This window comes from Nylanderia fulva, unplaced genomic scaffold (assembly GCF_048542155.1).
Source record: "Nylanderia fulva isolate GAGA-0341 unplaced genomic scaffold, ASM4854215v1 Scaffold9, whole genome shotgun sequence".
NCBI lineage: Eukaryota > Metazoa > Arthropoda > Insecta > Hymenoptera > Formicidae > Nylanderia > Nylanderia fulva.
In genome coordinates, this window is record NW_028191026.1 from 1,603,662 (window position 1) to 1,627,982 (window position 24,321).

General features: G+C 37.6%; 1 protein-coding gene across 4 annotated transcripts in view; it reads right to left on the reverse strand.

The window, feature by feature from the left end:
* sns (sticks and stones) overlaps nucleotides 1–24,321 on the reverse strand; it is a 258,920-nt gene that overhangs the window by 47,997 nt on the left and 186,602 nt on the right. For all 4 annotated transcript variants that reach the window (XM_029323023.2, XM_029323024.2, XM_029323025.2 and 1 more), the window contains 2 exons: nucleotides 20,169–20,312; nucleotides 18,177–18,350 (listed from right to left, as the gene is read on the reverse strand). In XM_029323023.2, the coding sequence (XP_029178856.1) occupies nucleotides 18,177–18,350; nucleotides 20,169–20,312 (318 nt within the window). The remainder of the gene's footprint in view (nucleotides 1–18,176; nucleotides 18,351–20,168; nucleotides 20,313–24,321) is intronic.

Sequence of the window (24,321 nt, forward strand, 5' to 3'; positions counted from 1 at the left end):
AAATTTTTATTATATGTTATATATCAAAATTCATAGAATTTTGAAACTTGCAATTTCTTCGAAAGAAAGATAAAAATTCTTTCAAAGGAAGAAAAGAGTAGACATCAGATGACACCATCTTTTCTCGTGTGAAACATATCGTTAATATATACATTTTTCTACCATATACTTTATGATATTCAAAGTGTCTTCCCGCTATATATATAATAAAAAAAAGGATTCGATGCAACTATTCCGGCTATCGCTTTGGAGATTATTTCTCTGAAATTCTCTCGTTTCGGAGTGCATCTTCTTCTGTATCCGCGTATCGGTTTCCCGTTCTGTGGCTCATCGCGTTCGAGTGACCAGAGATTCGCGGTAAATATTGACGTTTACATCGGCGATATACTCGATCCGCGCAGCGCCGGCCGGTCGGTTGTGGATTTTACGATTCGCGAACTCGGACCCGAACTCGTGTGAAGCTTATGGCCGGCGACCATCCCGGTCTGTGAATCAAGGTTGCGTAATTGGAGTTCGCGTCGCGCAGAGTTCGATTTGCTTTTCCGGTCCTCCCGTCGCCACCCTCGTCGCCCTCGTTGCCCAGAGAGAAACAGAGTGAGGTCATTCAGGTCCTCGTTCTCGCGCGCCCTTCTCTCCCGGTCCTTTTCATCCCGCGGAATTAGCGCGTGTAATTAGAAACGTCGAGCTTTCTCTCTCTGTCTCTCGAGTGCGATACGCGCGAAAATCGAGCCGTTGCCTCCGGTTCGGTTTAACTTGTCGTTCCACCGAATAGAACTCTCGATGAATAATGTCATTTTCGCTCGCGAAGCCACAAAATTGAAACGTAGTCTTTTCATTAAATCCCCGGCGGTTCATCTTAATTGTGATTAATAATGATTCGCGGTGATCGATAATTTATTGGACATTCGCCGGGCTGTTGTTCCTCTCTTCCAACGTTTCATTATATAAAGATACAAAATATTTTGAGAAAATTCTTGGATGGATATCAGCAATTTCTAAAAACAAAAAAATATTCAACTATTTCGGGCGAAAAAAAAAAAAAATAGATTCACGGTCGTAAAGCGCGATACTAATTTTTTTCTCGTTTAACCCACTATTCTATTTCCATTCTTCAATTATCTCTCGGCCATCTACTGGACATGACGTTGCGAATATACAGAGCGAATCGAGAGGGCTTTATTACAGGTGGCATCGCGCAATGATCCGTTCATCCTCGCAATGCGGCGCGGATTCGGAACGGATTCATCGACAAGAGTGACGGTCGGAGGTCGCGGTATCGACGGCTTCACCCAGAGTTTCCGAAAATTGCTGCCACGTTGCTTATGTAAACCGGGTTGCCATCCACGCGTCGCGAGATGGACGAACCTCACGCATTGATAACTCGTTGTCGTTTCTGATCGACAGAGAGAGAGAACCCGGTCCATTCCCCCGTCGATCGTCGATTCCACGCACGCGATACCGATTTCGAAGCCGGCGCGTTTCGCGCGGGACGCGCCGAATCCGTCGCGCGGCGACGCATCATAAATAAACGCTTGCCAACGCGACCGGATATCCCCCCGTGTCCGTTTGTCATCCATGCTACTCCATCACGGAGCTCTACCCCCGTAGGCGGTACTGACAAAAGCGCTCGTCGCGCGTTTTTAAAACGCGCGTCACGTACCGCCAAGCGTCACCCAACGGCCAATTCGACCATACACCCTTTTTGGCGCATCAATACCGAAAAAATAGACGCCAAAAATAAATAAAAAAAAAAGAAAAGAAGAAAAATATTGGCGGAAGACACTCTCGCACGCGGCCTGTCGACCGGTTCATTAATTCGCGATTGTTCGTGCTCTACCTAGTGTCTCGGAGAAACTGTCGTGTCACCGATGTCAATAAATCATTTAAACGATCGCTTCGAATATTGATGGATTGCCAAATAATTTGGATTTTTAAGTATAATGTGTGTGTGTGATTCATATAGATATTTATATTTAATAAACAAAAGTTGTTAATTATTTACTTGGTTTGATTTCGATATTGTTGATCCAAACAGTCGTCACTTTTAAGGCTTATTATTTTTATTTTTCAGTTTTCTTTGTACAAAATGTGTACAAGATATAGATGTGATTTTATTAGAATAAAAAAAATGCAAAAATTATAACATTATTTTAATAATATTTTAAAAAATTTAATATAATTTCGAGTCATACAAAATTTTAAATTATATAGAGTTAATTTGTCAATTTTTTATATCTCGATATTAAAATAATGTTGCAATCTTTTTTTATATTACATTACGTTATAGGTATATGCAATGTATAAAAGTGATCGAGTTTTCATTTTTTGATGTATACTCTCACTTTTAATTCTCGTTTTAATTTACTTATTAAAATTTTGATATTAAAAATGTTGTTGTAAAAAAGACTGTCACGATCATAAATTATACTTTAAATTTTATTTACGAAATATACTTGCGACATTTAACTATATTTTTATTAGAGAAAATATCACACTAGTCGAGTGTTTCAGCAATTATGAGATGTATTAGCTTTTTTCTAGATTAAAATAATTATATTCTCATTACGTTGTGTCAAAATTACATTCTTTATAGCTTTTAAAAGCTTTATCTCAGATGATTAATGAACGCTGGTTCGTGGACGTTTACTTTAAATTACCTTTATTGCGCCAATTAAGCGTAAAGATCAAATTATACTCCACAGAAGATCCCCCGTTCAAGTTGTGAAGGGACTCCTTTACATCCTTCCGCAGATACTTGCATCGTAAAATCACCGTAACAATACAACTAATTGACCGTAACACTTTCACGCGTACGGTTTCGCATTTCATATCCACATCTATAGACGTTCGAAATTGAGAATATATTATTCAAATTCTTATAATGCATTCAGTTTTATTATATAACATATCGTTCATTTGCTGCAACAATGGCATAACTCAACAATTTTTGAATTATTCATACAGGGAGAAAGATTGCTACATGAATTATTATTGAATCGTGTCTCCTGAAAAATCACAATTTTGAAGTTATGCTATTGTTGCAAATGAATGATATATATTAAATATAATATTGCAAAAAGCAGACTCGCGCATATGTACGAGCACGTGTTAACATAATTCATTAATAACGCGCTCCATTCGTGTATGCACATATGTTTGTGTATGTGTGAGTGAGGGAAGGGCGTCGTTACGTGTATCAAAATTTGGACGAATCTGTCACAGTCTCGCAGAGTTAGTTCGATGGCGGGTGAAGGTAATGCACGAGTATGTTCTTAATTGCGAACTCGATTTTCGAGTCACTTAGTAAGGATATATGCATGTGTGTGCATCGTGCACTTTAAAGTGTAATCTACATACGCTTCGAGCAATTATTATGAATTGCAAACAAGAGAATTACGAAGAGGGAAGGTGCGTACAAACATTATATCGTGTACATCGGCTCTTTTGGCGAAACGGAGTTGACATAATTTGAGAGCTTAAAGCGATACTATAGTATATAAAGTTTCACGCACGAGTTGTAGACTGACATGACTTTCTTATCACATATCATTCGCGCAGATTTTTGCTGATTGATTTTTATCATTTTGCTTTTGTGTTCTTCCAGCAATATATATATAATATATAAAATATATTTAATTATAGTTTAATTAATTTTAATATAAAAAATATACAATTTGCACAACCAGTCTAAATCAGTCTTTTAAAGTAAATTTTCTTAAAAGCAGTGACTCTTTCTTTCTCTCTTAATGCTGTTAATCTATGTTAGTAATTTAAATCTCGAAAGAAAGATGATCTCTTTTCTCCAAAAATAATCTTGTTTTTGTTCAGAATACGCAGTGCGTATTTTCTCATCGTCTTGAAACTTAATCTTTATTTTACATAATAATCTGTGAGAGAGAAATTGTGGTAAGAAAAAGAGATATTCAGCTTAATTAATAATTTATGCAACTTTTCACATGCTTCCCCGTAGAATTCGCCCTAAGTAACTTAGCATACCGTTACGCGAAAATCCATCAATTATGATAATTAAAGCGGTCAAGCGTTCTAACGTAATGTTTATTTATCCACTTTTAAATATTCCAACTTCTATATCAGAGAAAATCACGCAGCTTATATTAAAATATTCATTAACGTTTGTAATTTGATGCAACACGACGCGAGCGTATTAAATTTGATATTTTAATGTGCCGTTGCTTTACTAGCCCGCAGAGTGTAATAGTCAAACCGAGCTGGTTGAAACGATCCAGAGCCTATATTCGCTCTGAGCATGATGCATAGCAAATATATTGCACTTCCTTTGATTGTGTTTATTAATTCAAGAGAGTAGAAGCTTAATATGGCAGCCAAAAACGTCGAAAAAAATATTCCGAGAAGCAACGAAGAAACATTTTAACTTTGCGTTTGCAGAAGCACTGTTTGCAAATTTACTTCATCTTACTAAAATAAAAATTAATATACTCCAGTTCTCAATAATAATTTCATATAGATGTGACATTAACAAATTTTTTTTTAATTGTAATCGTAAAACGTGTTTTAGCTTCCTTATTCTATGCAATTCAGAGATTGTGTTATTAGTATAAATTCCATCTTACCGACGTCTAATCGAATTAATAAAAAGGGAAACAAAAATTTCTCCCGTCTTAAATTAGGAAAAAAAGAAAACATTCTTAGTGGAACCGGAAGCAACCGGAAATTTAAAATACGGAGCGCACACTCGTGCGACCTACATTTTTCCGTAAATTAACCCGGATTTTTAGTCGGTCGAGCTGGCTGTGCGGTTGAAATTTAAGAACGTAAAGGGGTTAAGTATTCGTAGTTAACCCTCAACATTGTCAGATAAATAACACGATGACTTTTTAGTTACAAAAAACACCATACTGCTGTTCGCGTCGTGCAAGAAGAAAATTACCAAAAATCTCGTCCATTTAGTAGCGAGAGAATAAAGAGCTCGTTTCCCAGAGAACTTGAACTATCTTTTTTTTCATTAAATTTTACTGACCTTCAATCCTCGCTCGTGATGAAAAATTAAGTAATTTAGAATCAAGAATATAATTAATCGACAAGTCTATGAAAAAAAATATTCATCGTCCGCCTATGACGAAATTATAATAAATTACAATAATTACATTATACGCGTAATATAGGGATGAGAATGTTGAACTATTGTTTCGCTTAGCAACCGTTATTCCTCTTCACCTGCCCATGTGAACGATCGCACGATCACGTCTGTGGGTGGAGAGGAAAAACAGTATCGCATGCGGACGATCGCGTTTGCCTGTCATGTGTTGCACGCGAATTTATTTTTCGTGTTCGGATCGAAGAAAGACCGAATTCTCTCTCCGAAGAAATTCAATCGTGACATTACGTTCTTCCTTGTTTTATTATTACGCTTTCAGCGGCTGCTCACGGAAACGATGACGAGCAGTGATACGAGTATTACATAATTCATACAGTACATAACAGTGTTCATTTTTCTAAAATACTTCCCGAATTATTGCTTTTATTATTCGTTACTTGCAACATTTTTTCTTATATTTCCGAAGAAATTTATTTTTTTACTCGAAATTTTTGGTATTAATTATTCTATTCAACACAGTGTTATATTCGAATGATTAGTCATCGCAATAGACAAGATAACTAGATCGCTGTCGTAATCGACACTTTCCTTAATTGAAAATTGCACAGTCGAGGATTGAAAGGTCGAGATCTCCATCGACTTGAAGTGGTCGATAGAGATAGAATGCTGCTTGTAATGGTGAATTCCTCAATTACAGAGAACGAGCTATTAACCGGTAAGAACAACTCTTCGGAGTTGATGCGGGTAATGCGGAGATATGTGTGCGACATTAACCTTTAAGGGCCGATTACACCGACATTGACTGGGTTAAGTTAGCTTGATTGCGATTAGCAAATCCCAAGTTAATATATAATACTAGGTTAACTAGCATAACTTGTACATCATAGATCTTAAAACAGATTCAAATCAATCTTACATTAGATTAAAAATCAAACGAAAGAAAAAGGAATGAGTCTTATCCCTTCTTAATTTTACCGAAAGTAAGAATAAAATTTTCCAATCTATCAAAAAAGTGTAATAGGATATAAAATGTACTTTAAAAGTGTTAATTGGAGAATGAAGGATTGAAAGATTTAAAAAGTCCGCGCCCCATTAAAATCTCGCTAAGTAAGATTTTCAAATTTATTAGAATCTATAATAGGAGAAGGGGAAAAGCGCGAAATATATATGGACATTGTTTCTCTTATCTCTTCAACTGCCTCGCAAAACTGGAAAAAATTTAATCAAATGCATATTGGTGTCAGCTATTAACTCGAAAGTTCGGGATATTAATTCGGAATTTTTGCGCGAAAGCGCGTCGTATTTGAAGTTTGATGTGTGACAGAACAACAGCTGATATGGCTTCCTGTGAAAAGCTTGCTTGAATTCTGCACTTTTAACATTCGTTCGCGCGCGTCTCGCATTGTTCTATTCTTCGCCAGCTCGCGTCCTCGTTTCTGCGAGTTTTCATGGAATTTTACTTCTCGCGACACATCGAGAGAGCGCGAATGGAAGAAGGTGGAAAGGTTCACGCGCAGACGTTTGGCGAATATCGCGGTTCCACCGTCTCGCTTTTTGCTCCCCTTATCTCTGTCGGACCGTAATTTCCACCAGCTCCACTTATTGCCGTTCCCTACGTGCGTTGTCTGCCGGTTTATATGACCGCCACATACTCTGTGTAAATCTCCACTTCGCGCTGCCAGGTTCTTTCAATTAGATCCGGCTACTCCGCGTTACGTTTGTAAGCATTTTGATCCTGCTATGGTACTACTGGATTAAGGTGTGACCCGCGAAACCCCTTCGGGGGCGTTGAAACCACCGGCGAAGAACGACACTTACTTTATTTATTATTTTATTGCCCGTATTAAACTGTTTCATATCAAATGTCGCAGCTGCGCGCGTCTCAGTTTTATGGAATCCTCTCTTATAAAGTAAATCCAATAAATGTCCCTTTTGCTCCAATTAAGTTAATCACATATTCAATTTTGACGAGCAGTTTGGAATTTTTTTTCAAGATAAATTTATGCAAACTGTATTTAGATATACATATAACATTGCTTTATGATTTTAAAATCGAATATAACTTTATAAAAAGTTTGCAATATAAATTTTAAGGAAAAATTATGTTGATATGAGAAAAATGGAAGCCCTTTCTTGCGCTTTACTTTGTGTTTGCTGAGTGTTCTAGAATCGCTGAATACCTTTTCATTACAGTTTCTTCAAGTTCGATCAATTTTTTTCTTAACGGAAATGTCGAGACGCCTACAGTTTTCAAGTAATTAACGATTGAAAATAAGAAACTTTGAAGCACTAAAGTGACTTCAGTAGCGGAAAATAGATGATCAAAATCATATTCTTCAGTTAATTTCTAAGAAACTTTAGTAGAACTTTAATTCGCAGCACTGGAAGCTGTATAATTTTTAAAATCGGAGAAGCGTGATTAATAATGATCTCTCTCTCGACATTTTCGTTATGGAAAAATTGTTTAGTCGCTGGTTGAAAGAAGCTGCGCTTGAAAGAGTTTGTATGAATAATGCCATAAAACAATATATATATATATATACCAATAAAAATGCCATTGGTATATATATATATATATATATATATATATATATATACCAATGGCATTTTTATTCTGTGGATGCATTCCAAACCTTTCGCGCATTTGACCCTTCACCGGAAAAAAATTAATCAGAGTTTTAATTATCTAAGTGTGGCGCTGTGGCTTTGTACTGCCGAAGATATACTTTGATAAAGCACGCTCGCCTTTTTCAAGAGAAAATCTTTTTCTGGCTATTTGAAATCACCGTAATCATGGCATTTTAGCAGTCAACAGACAGCATTGTGTCGATATTTATTCTTTTATAAGAAAGCAGAGCGGCAACAAAGCGCAAGCTTCGGCAATAGAAAGTCACATTGATCGTATTAAATTCTAGAATTTAAAAAGCATCGAGATATTAAGATTCAACGATGCAAATATAAATGCAAATACGAATGCAACCGCTTGTTCGCCAGCTCGGTTGCAATTGAAACTTTACCTTTCTAAAAATTTCAATTAAAATCTCGCTACGCAAAGTGTGTAATCGATCATATTTATATAAACAAAATACGAAAAAAAGGAATTGCTCTCGTGTATCTATATGCATTTTATTGACAGAAAATTTCGAGCGAGAGGTCAGAAATAACGATCGTCCTCGTTGAAGCCCCTTCAACAGCGTCTATCTATTTGATTGAGAATCAATATTTTAGACGGCAGTCGATAATATAGTCGATGTAATAGAATTCGATAGTCGAGAGACAGGAGGGATGTATGACGGTTCGCGAGATGATAACGTTGATAACATTGTGAATTAAAGTACTGCACGATGCAATTCGCGAGTGCAGTTTTAGTTCGACGAGTATCAAAGTTTTCTTTGACATGACGTGGAGCTCTATTGTCGCGAGAAAACGCGCATTGTGTACATGTTTTTGACGCAAGAGAACATCCATAACGAAATGTCAAAGTAATATACTTTCCCTATCAAATTTCTCTTTGCAACGTTAACCTTGACGAGTGGAGTACCAGTGTCGAATCATTTGTGTCAAATGTTCATCGTTATAATAATTGTGCAATTAAAATGTTGATTTTGGCTTTGCTAATGGAAAGCTGTAGGGAAACAATGGGGGATAATAACCCGTTTCTCGAAACATCCCTGAATAGTTAGAGGTTGTCTATGACGGCGTTAATACAACGCCTCCTTGTTTCCTGTTGGAACATCGGTTAACGCGATCGGTGATCGCATGCGGGAGGCGTTGCCAGCCGCCACCGGAGAGATTTCGCCCTGGGACCCTGTCGTCGGTTTCATTACATCCGCGAGAGAGAGAGAGAGAGAGAAAGAGAGGGAGAGAGAGAGAGAGATCGTTTTCGTAACTGCCGCCGTACTTGCTTTGCTAGATCAACCGATACGTCCCGTCGCGCTCTAGACGCATTAAATCTCGAGAACTTCGGAATTAATTACGGCGCTTTATATCGAATCTGTCTGGCGCGCATCAAGCTTAAGCTCTCGAGCTGTTGTTTCTCTCGTGTTGCAACAATTCAATTGTCAGTCGCGGCAACAAGTTGTATCGTTTGACAAATTTCTCAATGGAAGAAACGTATTCTCTACAATTTATCGCGGATATTTCGAAAACCCCCAACAGTCAATCACAAATATTTTAAATACAAATATATGAAATATTGTTTTTCTGTCAATAATCCAGCAAATAAGATTTCAACATTTTTTTCTGATCAAAATTGTTAAATATATAATAACATATGTTAGAAAAATCTGATTAAATAAAATTATGATATATTCAAGATGGGGGTTGTTCTTATAATCTAACGTACTATGGCTGTAAAAAAAAGACTTCAAGTTTATTCATGTTGGTTTCCTCCAAAATTAATTAAAGGACTTTAAATACGTTCGTTTCTACATTTGGCTAATTTTGTGTTTGTTTCTCCTCCAATTTCAATCACACATTCGACATTTTTTAATTATCTCCTGTGACGGCGGCGAGGCGCGCCGCGTGCGATTTTGCGTTTTCTCGCGAAAATTCAAAGTGATATAAACGGGAACGTAAACGCAACCGCGTTACACACCAGCTGTACCGTCGCTGTCGCGGTTCATTGACGCCGCGGCAAACTCACGGGTCGGTTACGTATTGCCGCAGGGTGTTCTCCTTACCAGTGATGTAGCCATGCGTTTCGAGTCTTTTGAACAAAATTTTCTGACGGGGAAAAATGAAAAAAAAAAAAAAAAGAAAGAAAAACGAGAGAAAAGACGTCCTTTTATTTTCATTAATATTAAAAATTCCATTTTTACGTAATTTATCCAAAGATATATTTTCGAATTTAATTTGCAAAATTGTTTTTAAACGATCAGAAGGATCAGAAGAGTTTTAGTAGCCAGCGCGAATGTGTGATTGTTGGAGAATTATATAATAAAGAAAAAGAAATGAATAAAACTTAAACATTAAATGATCGAGGAGATACTGGGTGCTGAATCTTTCGAAACATCGGCTTGAATAGCTACACTACTGCTCATTTCCCATTCGCCGACCTCGCGAGTTATCTTCTCTTCGCGGTAGAGAAAAGCGAGATGCATCATTAGCGTTAGACGAGCGCTCCCCATCGCGCTCGGGATATTCAGGTTATATGCAGTTACCTTCCGCAAGCCGCCCTTCGTGTTGTTTCTTGAAACCCATTTAAATTTGCAAATCCGCGTCGCCAATATATTTTCATCATAAGAAATGAGATCGAAACGTAAACGAAGAAAAATAGTGTACAATGTTAATAACCACGATAATGATTACGTTATCATGTATAATAAATATGACAAGTGGATGGTGCTGATTTTTATTTTTCTTCCTTTCTTTTATAAAATTTCAATTTCAAGACAAACATACAAAAATCGATTTCCAATTAAGGCAAAAATATTTTGCGAAGCTTCTTTCGTATAAACTCACGTGGATGCGCGTATATCAGTTTTATGACAAATGGCTATTTTATCGTAAAATTATTCATGTCGCGTCGCGTCCCCCGACATTAGCCTTCTTCGACATAGTCGCGGCTAAGGCTTTATCGATGTGCTTTTGCTATATCGCGCTTAATTTTATCATCCCGGTTCGCAACGTCTCGCCGCACGTTTGTCAAATTATCTCTTTCGCGCTGCTTCAATTATATTCGCCGGCGGTGATAACGCCACGGAATTGCATTTACGTGCGTTACGACACGCGCACGCGTGTGTGTACACACAATCGCGTTAGCGCCAAGCCGCGTCTCCTGTCAGGCGTCATTGGCATTAACGGCTGCACCCTTCGCGCGTAACGCCGACGTTTTGCAAAGTTAATTACCGACAAATGGAACTCTCCCTCTCCACCCTCTCTCTCTCTTTCTCTCTCTCGCTCCCTCTATAACAGCATTCGCTACGTTTAGTTGCGTTCGTACTCGTCACAGACGCGACATTCACACGACATTAGTTCGCGATACACCTGCAAACTCCGAAAGCGCTGTCGAATTCCTCGCATTTAAATGTAATCGAAGAATCTATAGAATTTCGTGTCGAATTTATTTACGAGGACAAAAAAATGTTGGAGAACAAAAAATAAACTTTATTTTATGCTCTGGAGAGAAGAGCAAATCGATCGTAATCATATAATTGATGAAAAAGTAAAATAAATAATTCTCACGAGGGTTCTTAACGCATGCGTTGCCGCGTTATATGACGAATTACAAGCGATTTAATGCACGCAGGGCTTTTTAAATGCTGATTACATTATTCATCGTGATATTTATATCATTTTGTAATTATTTGGCACGAATTTACTTTTACCTCTTTTTTACTATTTCCTGATCTGCCTTCGTCATAAAAATTGATTAGGAACGATCCTTTCCCGTCAATAATATATAATAATATAAATGACATAAACTGACATCGACACTATGGATCGTATTCTTATACATCTCACGGGTAGATCTATCTTACATAGCTCGCTGCTTATATTTTACAGCTACATTTCATCTAGGTGTCATTTTTATCTTCGCATTTGTGACCGGGGATTTATTCGCGGCGTCTTGGTCCGGTAAGAAAGTATTTTTCTTTGCCGGGGCGTCTTATAAGTCTCATTTTTACCGTTAAGCCGTCCGTAGCATCGCGAGACAGAAAAGGAGAGACAAAACGAACAAGGGAAAGAGAACGAGGGCGAGGCGACCGGGCGGCAAGAATAATGTATATACAACGGGGGTGAGAAGAAGAGAGGGTAATGGAGAGAAGCGGATGGCCCTGTGTTAGGGGTACCTACGAGAAGGGCGAGCAGAGCTTTTCCTTTGCGGAACTGCCGCAGGCGCGCACGCGCACGCGAGAGGAAATAAATGCCACTCGTAGAGACGCGCGACACCCCGTTACTGCTGCTGCTGCTGCTGGAAAACTGAACGGCATCAGTCGTTTAACTGCGTTCGAGAGGGATAAGATAAGGGTGAAAGAGAGAAAGAGGAAGGAAAAAGGAGGAAAAAAAATATATCGCCGCTTTAAAGACGCGCGTTCGGCCGATTTCGATTGATCTTTTTTGCCTCTAGCATCCTTTCGTAAATAGCGGAAGGAACCCCTGACGCGCGATATTTCGATCAAATGCGAAACCTGCGATATATGTCGAAAATGAGCGAAGCGGGCATAATGGCCACGTGAGCAGCGATGATAAGCGGGAACGAGCGTCTCAGGAACCATTGTGATAGAAGATGCGACATGCGATCATGTAATCCTCGAAGATACAGGACATTTTTTTCTACATTCTTTTTTTTTCGGTGAGCAAAAACGCGAATATATAGAGGTGGAAGGGTTGTCTGACTCGCGAGATATTTGTTTCCCTTTCCTTTCCGCGAAAAATATTTGTTTTTGAATTTATTCGTTTCTGCGATCATTGAAATTTTTACGATGTATATTTTGATGTCAAAAAAATAATATACCAAATATCACGTTTAGAAAATTCTTCAGATTTTGATAAATTTTACGCTATCACGAAACATATTTTATACCTATATTGTCATAAAAAGAGTTTTTCAAATTTGTCAAGTCTCTATCTTACATTCGCTGAATATAATGGCATATCCTTATGTTAGAAAGGAACAACGTGCGAATTTTAACACGCATGCGATTTTCCGACGTATATATACATCTTTCGGTTTTCAAAACTTTATTTTTCAAACGCGACGAGCAGATCCTCCAATCTTAGTCGCATACATAATGCGTGTCACGTTATTCACATGCACATATGTAGAAACACGCGTATCGAACCAAAGGTCTTGGTCCTGAACGGTCCAAGAAATGGTCCAGAATATCCCACAAGCTTACGTGTCTTGAATGAGAAGAAAAAGGAGGAACGATAGGATGGTCAGACGCGCGCAAAATCGTGCTCGGGAAAAAGCGACAGACGGAGGCAACTTTACGTTGCGTTTCTACCGACGAATAATTCACGAGATTCGATTTCCTTCTGTCTCTCTTGTCGCCCCGATCATGACGCACGATGCTTGCCTTTTCGCGAAAGAAATATGAAAGAAAATCGCGAGGAAAAAACTCGTCGTTATAAGTTCAAAATAATACAACATAGATAATTAGGTGCACTGAAAAAAATTTATTGAATTCGAATAAATATTTATTTCAAACTAATAATATTGATTTGATGTGAAAAATTGTTGTTTAATATAAGAAAATTCTTGTCAAAACAGATAAATATTTATTTGTTTCAAACATATGATTTATTAGGCAATATTGAAATAAATATTATCCCATACAAATAATGCGAGTAATTTTTTTTAATTAAAAACGCAAGACGTTGCGAGATGCTATGCTTCTTCAAAAATTTCTCTTATTGAATATATTGCTATCAAGCGTCTGCATCCTGCTTGTAACTGATAACAGCTTCAGTGTATGCGTTACGCGAAAATCTCCATTATTTGTACGATAATTATTTATTAAATAAGTGTAGTGGATGTTCTAGATTTCATTTCATAAGACAGACACGCGCTGGTAAACGCGACTTGGATTATCCGAAATTGCCCGATGTTTATAATGGAGCATTGTTACGAACGATTGTAGCGTGCATTGTGAATGACGTTTATACAATTGTTGCACACTACTCCCGGCAACGAGAAAGAGAGTATTAACTAATCGATACGTAAATTGTGTTGTAGAAATGTCAGTCAATATGTAATGAATTGTTCAGAATATCGAATGCGTATAAAATAATCTCAAATCTGCGCGTATATATTATCGGAAATATACTTTGTTATTATTCAGCTAAAGAGATATTCCATCTCGTTCAACATAAATGTTAGCAAACTTGATAGACGGATACTTTTAAATATATAAAGAAAGCTTTTTAGAAACTCGTAAGAATAATGACATCGAAATACAAAGTAAACAACGGGAATAATTGGAAAAGTTAAAAGTAATTAAGAGAGTAAAACTTTTACAAACCGAGTTAAGAATGTTATCGACAGTATTTAGAAAAAAAATAAATGCGTGTAAAATTATAAAGGCAGATATAGGAGTCGGAAGAGAAGATGAAATTAAAAAAAAACAAAAGAAAATAAAAAATGGCAATTTTCTAAAATCTTTATTTAAAATAGATGCAAAAATACGGTCGAATGTGGAAAGACAACGAAATTATTTCACCAAAAATTGAAGAGTTCACGTAAAATCGCAGAAAACTTTCATCGTATTAAATAACATTGCTAGAAAGAGGAAAGCTAATATGTTACTACACAGTGCTCTTTTTAAGCCGGCAGAGAGATTAAACATTTCATCAGAAGTTTCTGTGGTCTGCTATTTTTAATAAAGCAACGGCATCTTATTCCGGTATATCTAGATGTCGACTACTTTCGTTCACCCTATTTTACCACAAATTCCCTCATTTGCTCGTTGGATCGTAAGAAATGTCCCCTCGTACTCAGACATTTTTATTCGTCCTGCCTTTCTCTCCTTATTTTCTCTCTCTCTTCCTCATTCTTTACGTATATCACACTGTAAATTTGTCCAATACTTAAAGAGATACGTGAGCGTTTTTTTTTTTCAAGTCAAGGGATATGGGGCGCGATCTTTTTTATGTCACTCAAAATTCGAAATTGAAGATAGATAAAAACGATATCCCCCTCATTCTATTATAAAATATAAAAAATTTACTTTCGTTTATAGCATTTGTAATTTAATTTCTTCCACTTAATTTCCTCTGGAAAAAATCACGCCTGTGTGGAGTCTATATATATCTTAATAAATTTATACTCGTTCTGTGAACAATATTTATTATAAATCTAACAAAGGAGGAATTCATCTATTATACATTCTTGAGCAATTTAAAACAATCTTTGCAGAGATTAAAGGCTTACTTGCTTTTATAACAATAATAATAGCAACAAATAGACAGCAATTTCGTTTCTCTTTCGATATTCCGCGGTACATGAAATTACATCGATTTGTATGCCGTTCTTGTTATGCAGATGATACTCTGGAACAATTAAAGATACCGAGAAGCGTGTTATTGTCACGAGAAAATGCCATTATCATAGCCGACATCATCGAAACGCAAATGGGAAAATTCGCTCCCCATCTTGGAGAATACCCGGACGCGCGTATTTTTACTGCCGTTTCATTTAAGAAACAGGCACACAATAATACTCGCAAGCCACATTACGCGCGTGTTAATAGTCTCTTTCGCGAGAATAATCACGTACATGGGAATACTTCCACGTGCATTGTCGTTGTCGAGAAGTGCGAGTTTCAAATGGTTATGAGATATGCATTTGTTACCTCTCATCCTTTTATGCATTGCTGTTTCAAAGTAGAAAAACATGTTACGATTTCGTAACAATTAATAAAATGGCCAGATTTATGAAACACGAATAGATTAAATCTTGGACATTTAATTTTTTATGTAAAACATCTCTGGTAGATCTACTTTTATAATCTGTCGATATTTCTCATCGAAGAAAGTATACCGAATTTATTACATCCTTTATCACAATTAGTCTTTCTCTGCTGAATAACTGCGTCAAATTTATCGTATTTTCTTAATTATCGACTGGTATTTTTTTTTCATTGATTAATACGATTTATTCGAGTAAAGTGTTGCAAAATCGATCAGTTACCCGAGCTGTAATCGATCTGCATTTTGTCGGTTAAGTGCGTTTCATTCGCGCGTAAACGATAGAAGACCTTTTCTCCGACCAAATTATTTTCACAAAACTTGTTACGGCCGAATGCCTGTAAGTCTGTCCGCGACAGGATAACTCGGCTATTTGGCGATAATAGCGGCAAAACGGTCGATGCGGGGAAACGAGCGGGAAATCGATTTGAATTATTAAGGCAGAGGAAATATGACGACGACACGGGTCGGGTATCGATGGAGAGTAAAGCGAAATACAATTATATCCGTTTACCGGTATACGGGATCGAGAAAATACCGTTACGCGCCGTAATTAACGACGCCGAGATTGCGCCTGTGTGTTTGCGCGATGCGCATTTTACGTACAAACGTGTACGTAAAATATGCGGATACGCATAGACAAACACAAACACATAGACGCGTTAACAAAATAGGCGCGTTCGGGCATGAGATTTACCGGGGCTCGATGTCGCCCCGTTAACGATCTCGCTCGAGATTTGCGCGATTTTCGCGCGATGATCCATTTGACCCGCAGTGGATTATCGTCGACGGTGTCTGCCCGCCGTCGCCGTGTATTTTCAACATCACCGTGATACGTGTGCGATGGTAATGAACGCGGACGTGCGCAACGAGGAAGATTGATTTGACGGATATGACGATTTAGTAATGTGCCCGGTTTTATTAAAAGCGCAGGTGCGAAACGTCCCTTCGACTTGCTCTCTCGAGAGAGAACGGATGGTTTGCATATCGTGGTTAATATATTCCAGCCATAATCGCTTCGTATACAGCCTGGAAATTCCAGGGAAAAAGTATTCAAAGTTACAAGTGTAATGGTTTTTTAAAGTATCGCTATTTTAGTTCATATACTCGTTCATGGTAATTATTCTTATATATTCTTACATTTTCGAATTTTATGAGAAAATTGTCAGAATTTCTCTTTAAAGACTCTTATATCGGGAAAGAGAAACTGAAAGATAATAAAATGTATTCTCTTTTTAATTTAATGGAATATCTGTCGCGGAAAATAGGTCATGTTTCGGGAAGCTCGAGCTTGCTCACCAAATCACTGAGGCATTAAGTAGATAAGTCATATTGACTCGACGAGTTTCTCGTTATGGTAATTTCATACTTCCATAATTTATACGTACATCTGATGAGAGAGAGAAGAGAAGATTCAGCTGATTAAAATTATAGTTACGGTTCCAAAGATTTACATATTCCTTTTTCTTTTTTTTAACAATGAGACTCGATAAAAGATACGTATATGTCAAAGTTACAATTGCGTATTTAAACAAATAAAAAATAAATAAATAAATAAAAATTTTCGCGGTGAAAAAAACCGTCTTTGTACGAACGTGTTTGTTATCGATGCCGGCGGAAACAGCGTCGGAATTAGTTTTGCAACGTACTCGCGAGAGAACAACGCGCGCATTCTGGTCATAACGTATCGAGGCGTGATGTTTTCTGCTCTCGCGAACGCGGGTCGAAAAAAGAATGGAGCAAATGGGGTGAATGGTCCCGACGAGCTTTCGTGATCCCGCGGAACTCTCGGTATTAAAGCGTCATCCCTCAAAAGCGAGCACGTCAGTCCCGGTGTCGCGGCGGAAAGGTCGCTCGTACGCTTGCGCGCGCGCGAAAACTAGCTTCGTTCCGCTTCGCGAACTAGTTTGCTGCGCGACGGTCTGGCTGGTGAATGCATATTGTCGCGTTTAATAACTTTTGCATAAATTTACGGACGGAAGAGAAAGACGGAGGGAGAGAGAGAGAGAGAGAGAGAAAGACATCGTCGATGGCACGGAAATGCGCCCGGACCAACAAACGTCGACGTCGTCGTCGGCCTGCCGGAGGGCGTATAAACTGCTCCCGCGAAACCCCGAAAGTCGCTCTTTCGCGGCGACACACAAACGTAACGTTCGTACGACCGCGTAAATTAACTTTAAGCGCGGTTTCGAGATCGCGAGTTTGTAATTCGTGTTACGGCAAGCTTTGCATTTTAACTAACGGGCGTAGCCCGTGTCGCTGGAACAACTATCGTCAGCGCGACACGGCCGCGATTATTCTCAAGCAGGAACGAGCAGGTATTTTTCCCCTCGGATCGTCCAAGACACATTGTTGTGTTAAGACAATTTTAATTAACGTACGACGTATATTTTATACGTTTTATATACCGACTTTTCCTCAATCTTAAATATATTCCGTTTCTATGTACATTTTTCAAACAACAAATACATGCTAAATTATCGAATTTTCCCAGGCTTATCCAAATTTTTAGAGGAAATACACAAGACAATAGACATCAGATGTCTAAATCAGCATTATGTTTGTCGTATCCGAAAAATGATATTAAGAACGAGAAGTCGTTAAGAAAAATCGAAACAAAATAAAAACCAACTTGGACAAGCCTGAGTAAAATTTGGTATTCGTGCAAAATCATAGTTGGACTCACAGGTGACGATCAGGTGAGCGTTGGCGCGAATCGGTTTGATCCGCATGTATCGTCCGACCTGACATTCGTATTCGCCGTCGTCGGTCAGAGACGCATCGGTGATTTGTAGGTTAAAAATACCAGCCTGCTGATCACCGATCAGCTTCAGCCTGGGATGGCCCACGATTTCGCCGTCTGTAACATTATTAATCGGATAATCGTTACGCTTCGTTGTTGTACGTAGGCTCTCGTTAAACGCGACTGAACGGAATCGATTGGTCAATGGTTTTCGTCCTGCGGCTAAGGAGCGAACCGTGATTTACGAGCGGATACGCAGCTAATATCGCAGTTCTAATTCCAGCTCTCTGTTTATTACGCGCTTATTCGCCCGGTATGCGAGCACTCTCGGCGAAACGATGCGATTACGATAGCCGGAAGTCGACGAGACCGCCGGATAATTAACCGCTCGGCAGCGTCGATGATCCGTTCGCTCTTGTATATACGCGCGAGGTCCCCATTTTTACAGCTGGGCTTGAATAATAAATCCACGCCGCCGCTAGGTTCCTTAACTACTATCGTAAAAGTCATTTTATATATCGGATATAGCTTTTTAAAATGGAGATTAAATTTTCACAACTTGTCGATATCTCTTGATTCATCGATATGTCAAACTCTTTCTTCGAGATGCGCGCGCAAAGAAAATTATTTAGCCACTTACAGATTAATAATTTGTCGAGAAAAATATTCGTTTTTGAATGGAAAATTTTTATACTTGACTCTCTCTCTCGCGTGTCTCTTTAAATTTTAAATTGTTGGCCGCAGAAAATTAGATTATTTCAATTTTTTCAAACTGTATTAGATTTTGTAAAAATGTTCTTTTTGAAAATAACATTAAAAATGTTCCAACAAAATTTCAGTTTGAAGATCAGATTTGAAATACAATATAAACTAAACTATGTAACACTTTCGCGTAGGAATATGCATCTGTATGTTGCACGTTGTATATTATTGTGATGTTGCATCGCGATGTAAATCCATGAAATCAGATAGGAAACAACAGAGCAACACGGCGGTTCTTTATTAGCGCGTTAATGTATTTCCGAAAATTCCTGTGTAAACCAATCCTTAGTGAAACGAAAACACAATTTCCCATTGAAAATACATAAGCAGCTTTTGTTGAGCGTGGTTTTAATTGGTGGATTTAGAGTGGCTTTCCCGAAGCGTTAATTGCACAAGTACAAAACAACCTATCTTTACCGAATTTAACATACACGGTTTGCGCTCTTGCGATAACAATTACGTATAATTTAACCTTTGTTATACATTTATATCAAATACAAAGCTTTCCAAGCTATTTTCTTTTCAAGTGGATTTATTGTTGCAGCCCAGATGTAGATACATGGTTCGTGGAGTTAAATAATTTTCATTTCATAAAAATTCCACAATATATAAATTAACTTTAAATTAAAATTACGCATTATACATCGTATTGCAAAATTCATTACGCCTATGCCGCAGCGAAATTCTCTCATTGGAAAATTACGTTATACCTTAAAATAATATCATTATAATAGAATAGAATTTGTTTTTGTTCATCGCAATTGTTTAACATTTTTCATTGTTCAAGATTAAAATTGAATTCAAAATTCCAGTAAAAAAAATGAGCAATAAATTAGGGAATACAATTTTTACCTGTTTAACATTTTTCATTGTTCAAGATTAAAATTGAATTCAAAATTCCAGTAAAAAAAATGAGCAATAAATTAGGGAATACAATTTTTATTAGCAAATTTTATTAAACTGAAATTTATATTAAATTTAATTTAATAAACCCATTGTTTGCAATTTAAAAATTAAAAATTAAAAAACGACCGCCAGTGAAACGTTTCTCTTGTTATGTGCATCGAGGAAATATCGCCAACGAAGAGCATCGACGTGAATTTGATGGCCGCTCCGGAAAAGTCGCGCATTTACAGGGTAAAAATTATTGATACTCGAACTTATCGAACTCACTCTGCTGTATGACATAGGCAAATCCGTCTTTGACCCATTGGACGGTACCGGCTCGGTTCCCCACCTCGCATTGAATCGTCACCTCGTTGCCTTCTAGCACGGAGCTGTTGATCGGCCTAATCCGGAAATATTGTCCGGCGTCGCCTGTAACAGAAAGATAAAGATGATTTCGGTTCGAAAGTGCGTCCCCGCGGAGTAAAGATAAGCTCCGAGCCCGTGTTTTCCGCTTTGCGTGCGCGTTCCACTGGCTCGGATAAAAAGGATGAGGTGAGGTAAAATGGGAGATGAGATGTGCCATATAGACTATAAAATTACAAATTTTATTACACTGCAGAAATTGTCTGCGTGAAATTTACGGATACCCATATCCGCCGTCGCGCGGATCGATAATCGATTTCGTGTTCAGACGAATAGTTAAAAGTTTCATTAACGCTCTAAAAGGCGCGAGCAAATTTATTATATATTTTACAGACAGATTTGCGCAACGGCGAGCGCAAAAAAATTCATTTCTTCATAATTTGAAAATAAAAACAGAAATAAAAAGTTCGTGTATATATTTGAAACAGAGAATGCTTAATTTATGTTAGCGCTTAATCTTTGGAATTAAAATACCGCTCGTTATAACAAACAAAGTATAATGTAACTGAATGCTGATATTTAATCTCGTTGAATCTGACATTAAACGGAACAAAAAGATGTAATTGTAAAAACATATCTCGGGTTTTTCTAAGACTATCATTCGTTTAAAATAGAGGAGAAAAAGTGAACAGAGCCAATTAATGATAAAATGCACAAGCGTAGAATCGAGTTCAGTTAGAAACTCGTAACTTCGGGATCGATAACTATACATGGCGTACTAATAGCCGCTCGGTTATCCGGCATTTATCGCGTGACGGCACATTCACTTCCGATTCCGTCATTCAGTCGTAATTTGCTTGCAGTTGCGTCTCATCGTCTTGCTTAATTAACCTTAATCGTATATTATCCTGCCACTTTTTAGTCCATGCCGCTGATTATTATACACGAGTCGAGAAAGACCTTCTCTATAAGTATCAGACCCGTGTCGATACAAAACTCGCTCGACGTTGCTTGCCGGTGAACCGAAGTAATCGCCGAGGTTCGTGTAATTTCTCATTTTTAACAGGCGAGTGAAGTTCTGATTGCGATTCCCGCCTTATTGAGCATCGCGAGCGATGCTCTTTTATGCTAACGGCGGATCGATTAAGCTCCGCAAAGGGAAAGAGAACAATTATGCCGATAATGTTAACGATCACGCAAGCCACTAAGCTTACCGATATTGCCGCTGGAAGAATCAATGTAATCGGATGGTTTGCCTGTGATATGATCGATAATTCCTGTAACGTGTGGTATTCCGCGTCCATTGGCCGCAACGCGATACCGCACGCAAAATCGGTCCACGTTCTACCACTTTTCGATTAACGATAGCGTTGCAGATGAATTTACACGACTCCCCGATTTTTCAAAATATCAATTAGAATTTATATTATTTGCACAATTGAGGCGTGATTAATTTTAATTGATTAAAGAAAATTGTATAGAATTAATTGCGCCTCAATTTTGCAAAAAATACTATAAATTATAATTTACATATCCTGAAAAATGGTAATGCCAAAAATTGTTTTTAACACATAAAATTCTCTTTCTCTTGACAATTTTTCCATATGGTGACTTATTAAAAAAATATATATGTATATAATATATATAATATATACATATTGCAGCAGAAATGAAAACTCTCGGTGTAGACTATGTGAAGTGATTTACAATTGAATCGTTTATATCGGAAACGACATAGCTCACGTTTTTTAGCCAAATTGAATCAACAATGCTTTTCAATACCTCGACTGGTTCTCTTTTCTCTCTCTCTCTCTCTCTCTCTCTCTCTCTCTCTCTCTCTCTTTACTGTATTCGCGTTTTGCCTGAAAGAGACACGTGTCTATCATTCATCATTGCACCCATACATAGGTACTGTAGTGAATCTATGTTAGGTTTGGCACATATCATGAATTATTGTTACTAATTGCATTTGAATGCAGAAATATTAACTTCTCTTGAACAGTTTTATTGTAAAAAGCACGCTAAATTAAACACAATATTGATTTCATAGGTTTTCATTAAATAACATATACATTTTAGTATTGCGTAATATTAAAAAAAATAAAATACTATACCTATATATTATTTATATATAAATTCTACGCTCTCTTGAGATAAAAAAATATATCGTGATATTAAAATACACTGAAAATATAAAATATTCAGGAAGAGAGGGAGTGAAAGTTCTTATTACTGTACTTGTTACAGTTTTTTATATCTCATTAGAAATATATAATTTCTAAAAATTCTACAAGTGAGTTTTATTAGATCCGATTTTTGCGCTTGTTATAAAATTGATGAAAATTGCTTGAACGCAGTCTTGTGAAAATGAACGATTTAGTTATGCCATTACAAAACCCGGTGTTATTATATAATCAATGGCGGGCGCTCTCTCTTTTTCTCTCCTCGAATGCGAACAAATCCCTCTGTGTCTCTCGTGTTTGTATTTTTCAAAAGGCCATTAATTTCTGCGAAACGCGTCGCATTTGATTGTGGATTTGCGATGACGCGCTTAAGCGAAAACCCGCGCGCGTTCATGGAACACGCCACACGCACTTGAAATGATTCACCCGTGATGATCGTTCGGAGTGAATCGTGTAAATTGGGTTTTGGGCGGTCGTCTAGTCCGTCCGCGAATTTACGCAATACCGCCAGCCGGACGTCAATAAAATATAGGTGAGCCGAGCCGAGCCGAGCCGAGCCGGTCGGTCGAGCGAAAGCTGAACGCGATTCGACGGGCGCCGTTTAATTTTGTAGCGCAGGTTCGACCGACGGTCGACATTCGGATTCGTCCAAAGGGATTCGATGATTGGCCGCGATTGTGGAGAACGGATTAAAACGACGCGACGCTCTGCTACCGTCTGTGGCCGAGAGTTCGAAAAAAATAGACGAGAAATACGAAAATAAAGTTTATAATTGAATTCATATCGAGTACGCGCGAGAAAGCTTCCCCGGCATTATCCGAATAAAAATTTTATGTAGACAAAGAGGTGGGATAAGTGAAAAAATCTCAGCTTTTTATCTCCACCCCTGTGGAATTAAATGTCTCATCCGCGATGGAAAATTGAATCCAAGTTAGAAGTTGACTGTGACTCTTTTCATTCGATGAATATATTTTTGAAAAAAACAGAAGGGTGATGGCAAAATAAATGTTTCATATTTTTCTTGTTTAGTGATCAATCGAGTCTATCAATTATTTTTTAACGACGAATACAAATGTATGCGACGCAATGAAATTGGATAAGAAGTAATCTTGTTAGAATTTTCTCTAAAAATGCAAGATTTATTTTTTAATGAAATATTGTACAAATGTGCGCACAGCTTATTTTTTTCAATCTGCAATGTTTTGTTGCCAATAATCTCTTAATCGTTTGATTCTCGAGTTCTTTTGTGACATAAAAATCAACTATAAATAACAACTCTTTTGGAATATATGTATGAACATAAATCGCGTTGAAAACGTCGCATCGTTATAACTATTTTATATTGCCTCGAATGTATAGAGTACAGCTTAACAGCGGAAAAGCGATAAATAATTGGCGCAATAAACATACCTCTACAGATGTGCAGAGGTAAATAAGAGTCAGCCAATTGCTTAAGTAAAATTTACCTTAACGCGCGAAAGCTTTCAGCGGATTCTTAATTGACGCGGAGCGGAAAACGCATATAATCGGCCTAGAGAGAAATAAACATAACAATTCTAAATAAAAAAAAAAAAAACGAAAGAAAGTGCGCAAATCCGCTGTATAAAATACAGAGCGGTTACTGGCCTCGCAACTCTTTCTCGCTCAACCTGCAATGCGCAACGCACAGCTTCACGCATAGCTGGCCGCGTGCTCTTCGCACATTTGCAGTAAATTTGTCCTGAATAAAAATGTCGATGAATTCCGAGTTTTAAACGAGTGGAAATTTCGTGATTTGCAAGAATTATATAACTTCCAGCACGCGCAAATATTGATAATAAAATATTATCTGTCATAAGGTTTGAAGGGGATGTTATTTTGATGTTTCAACTTTAATCCGACATTATAAATAT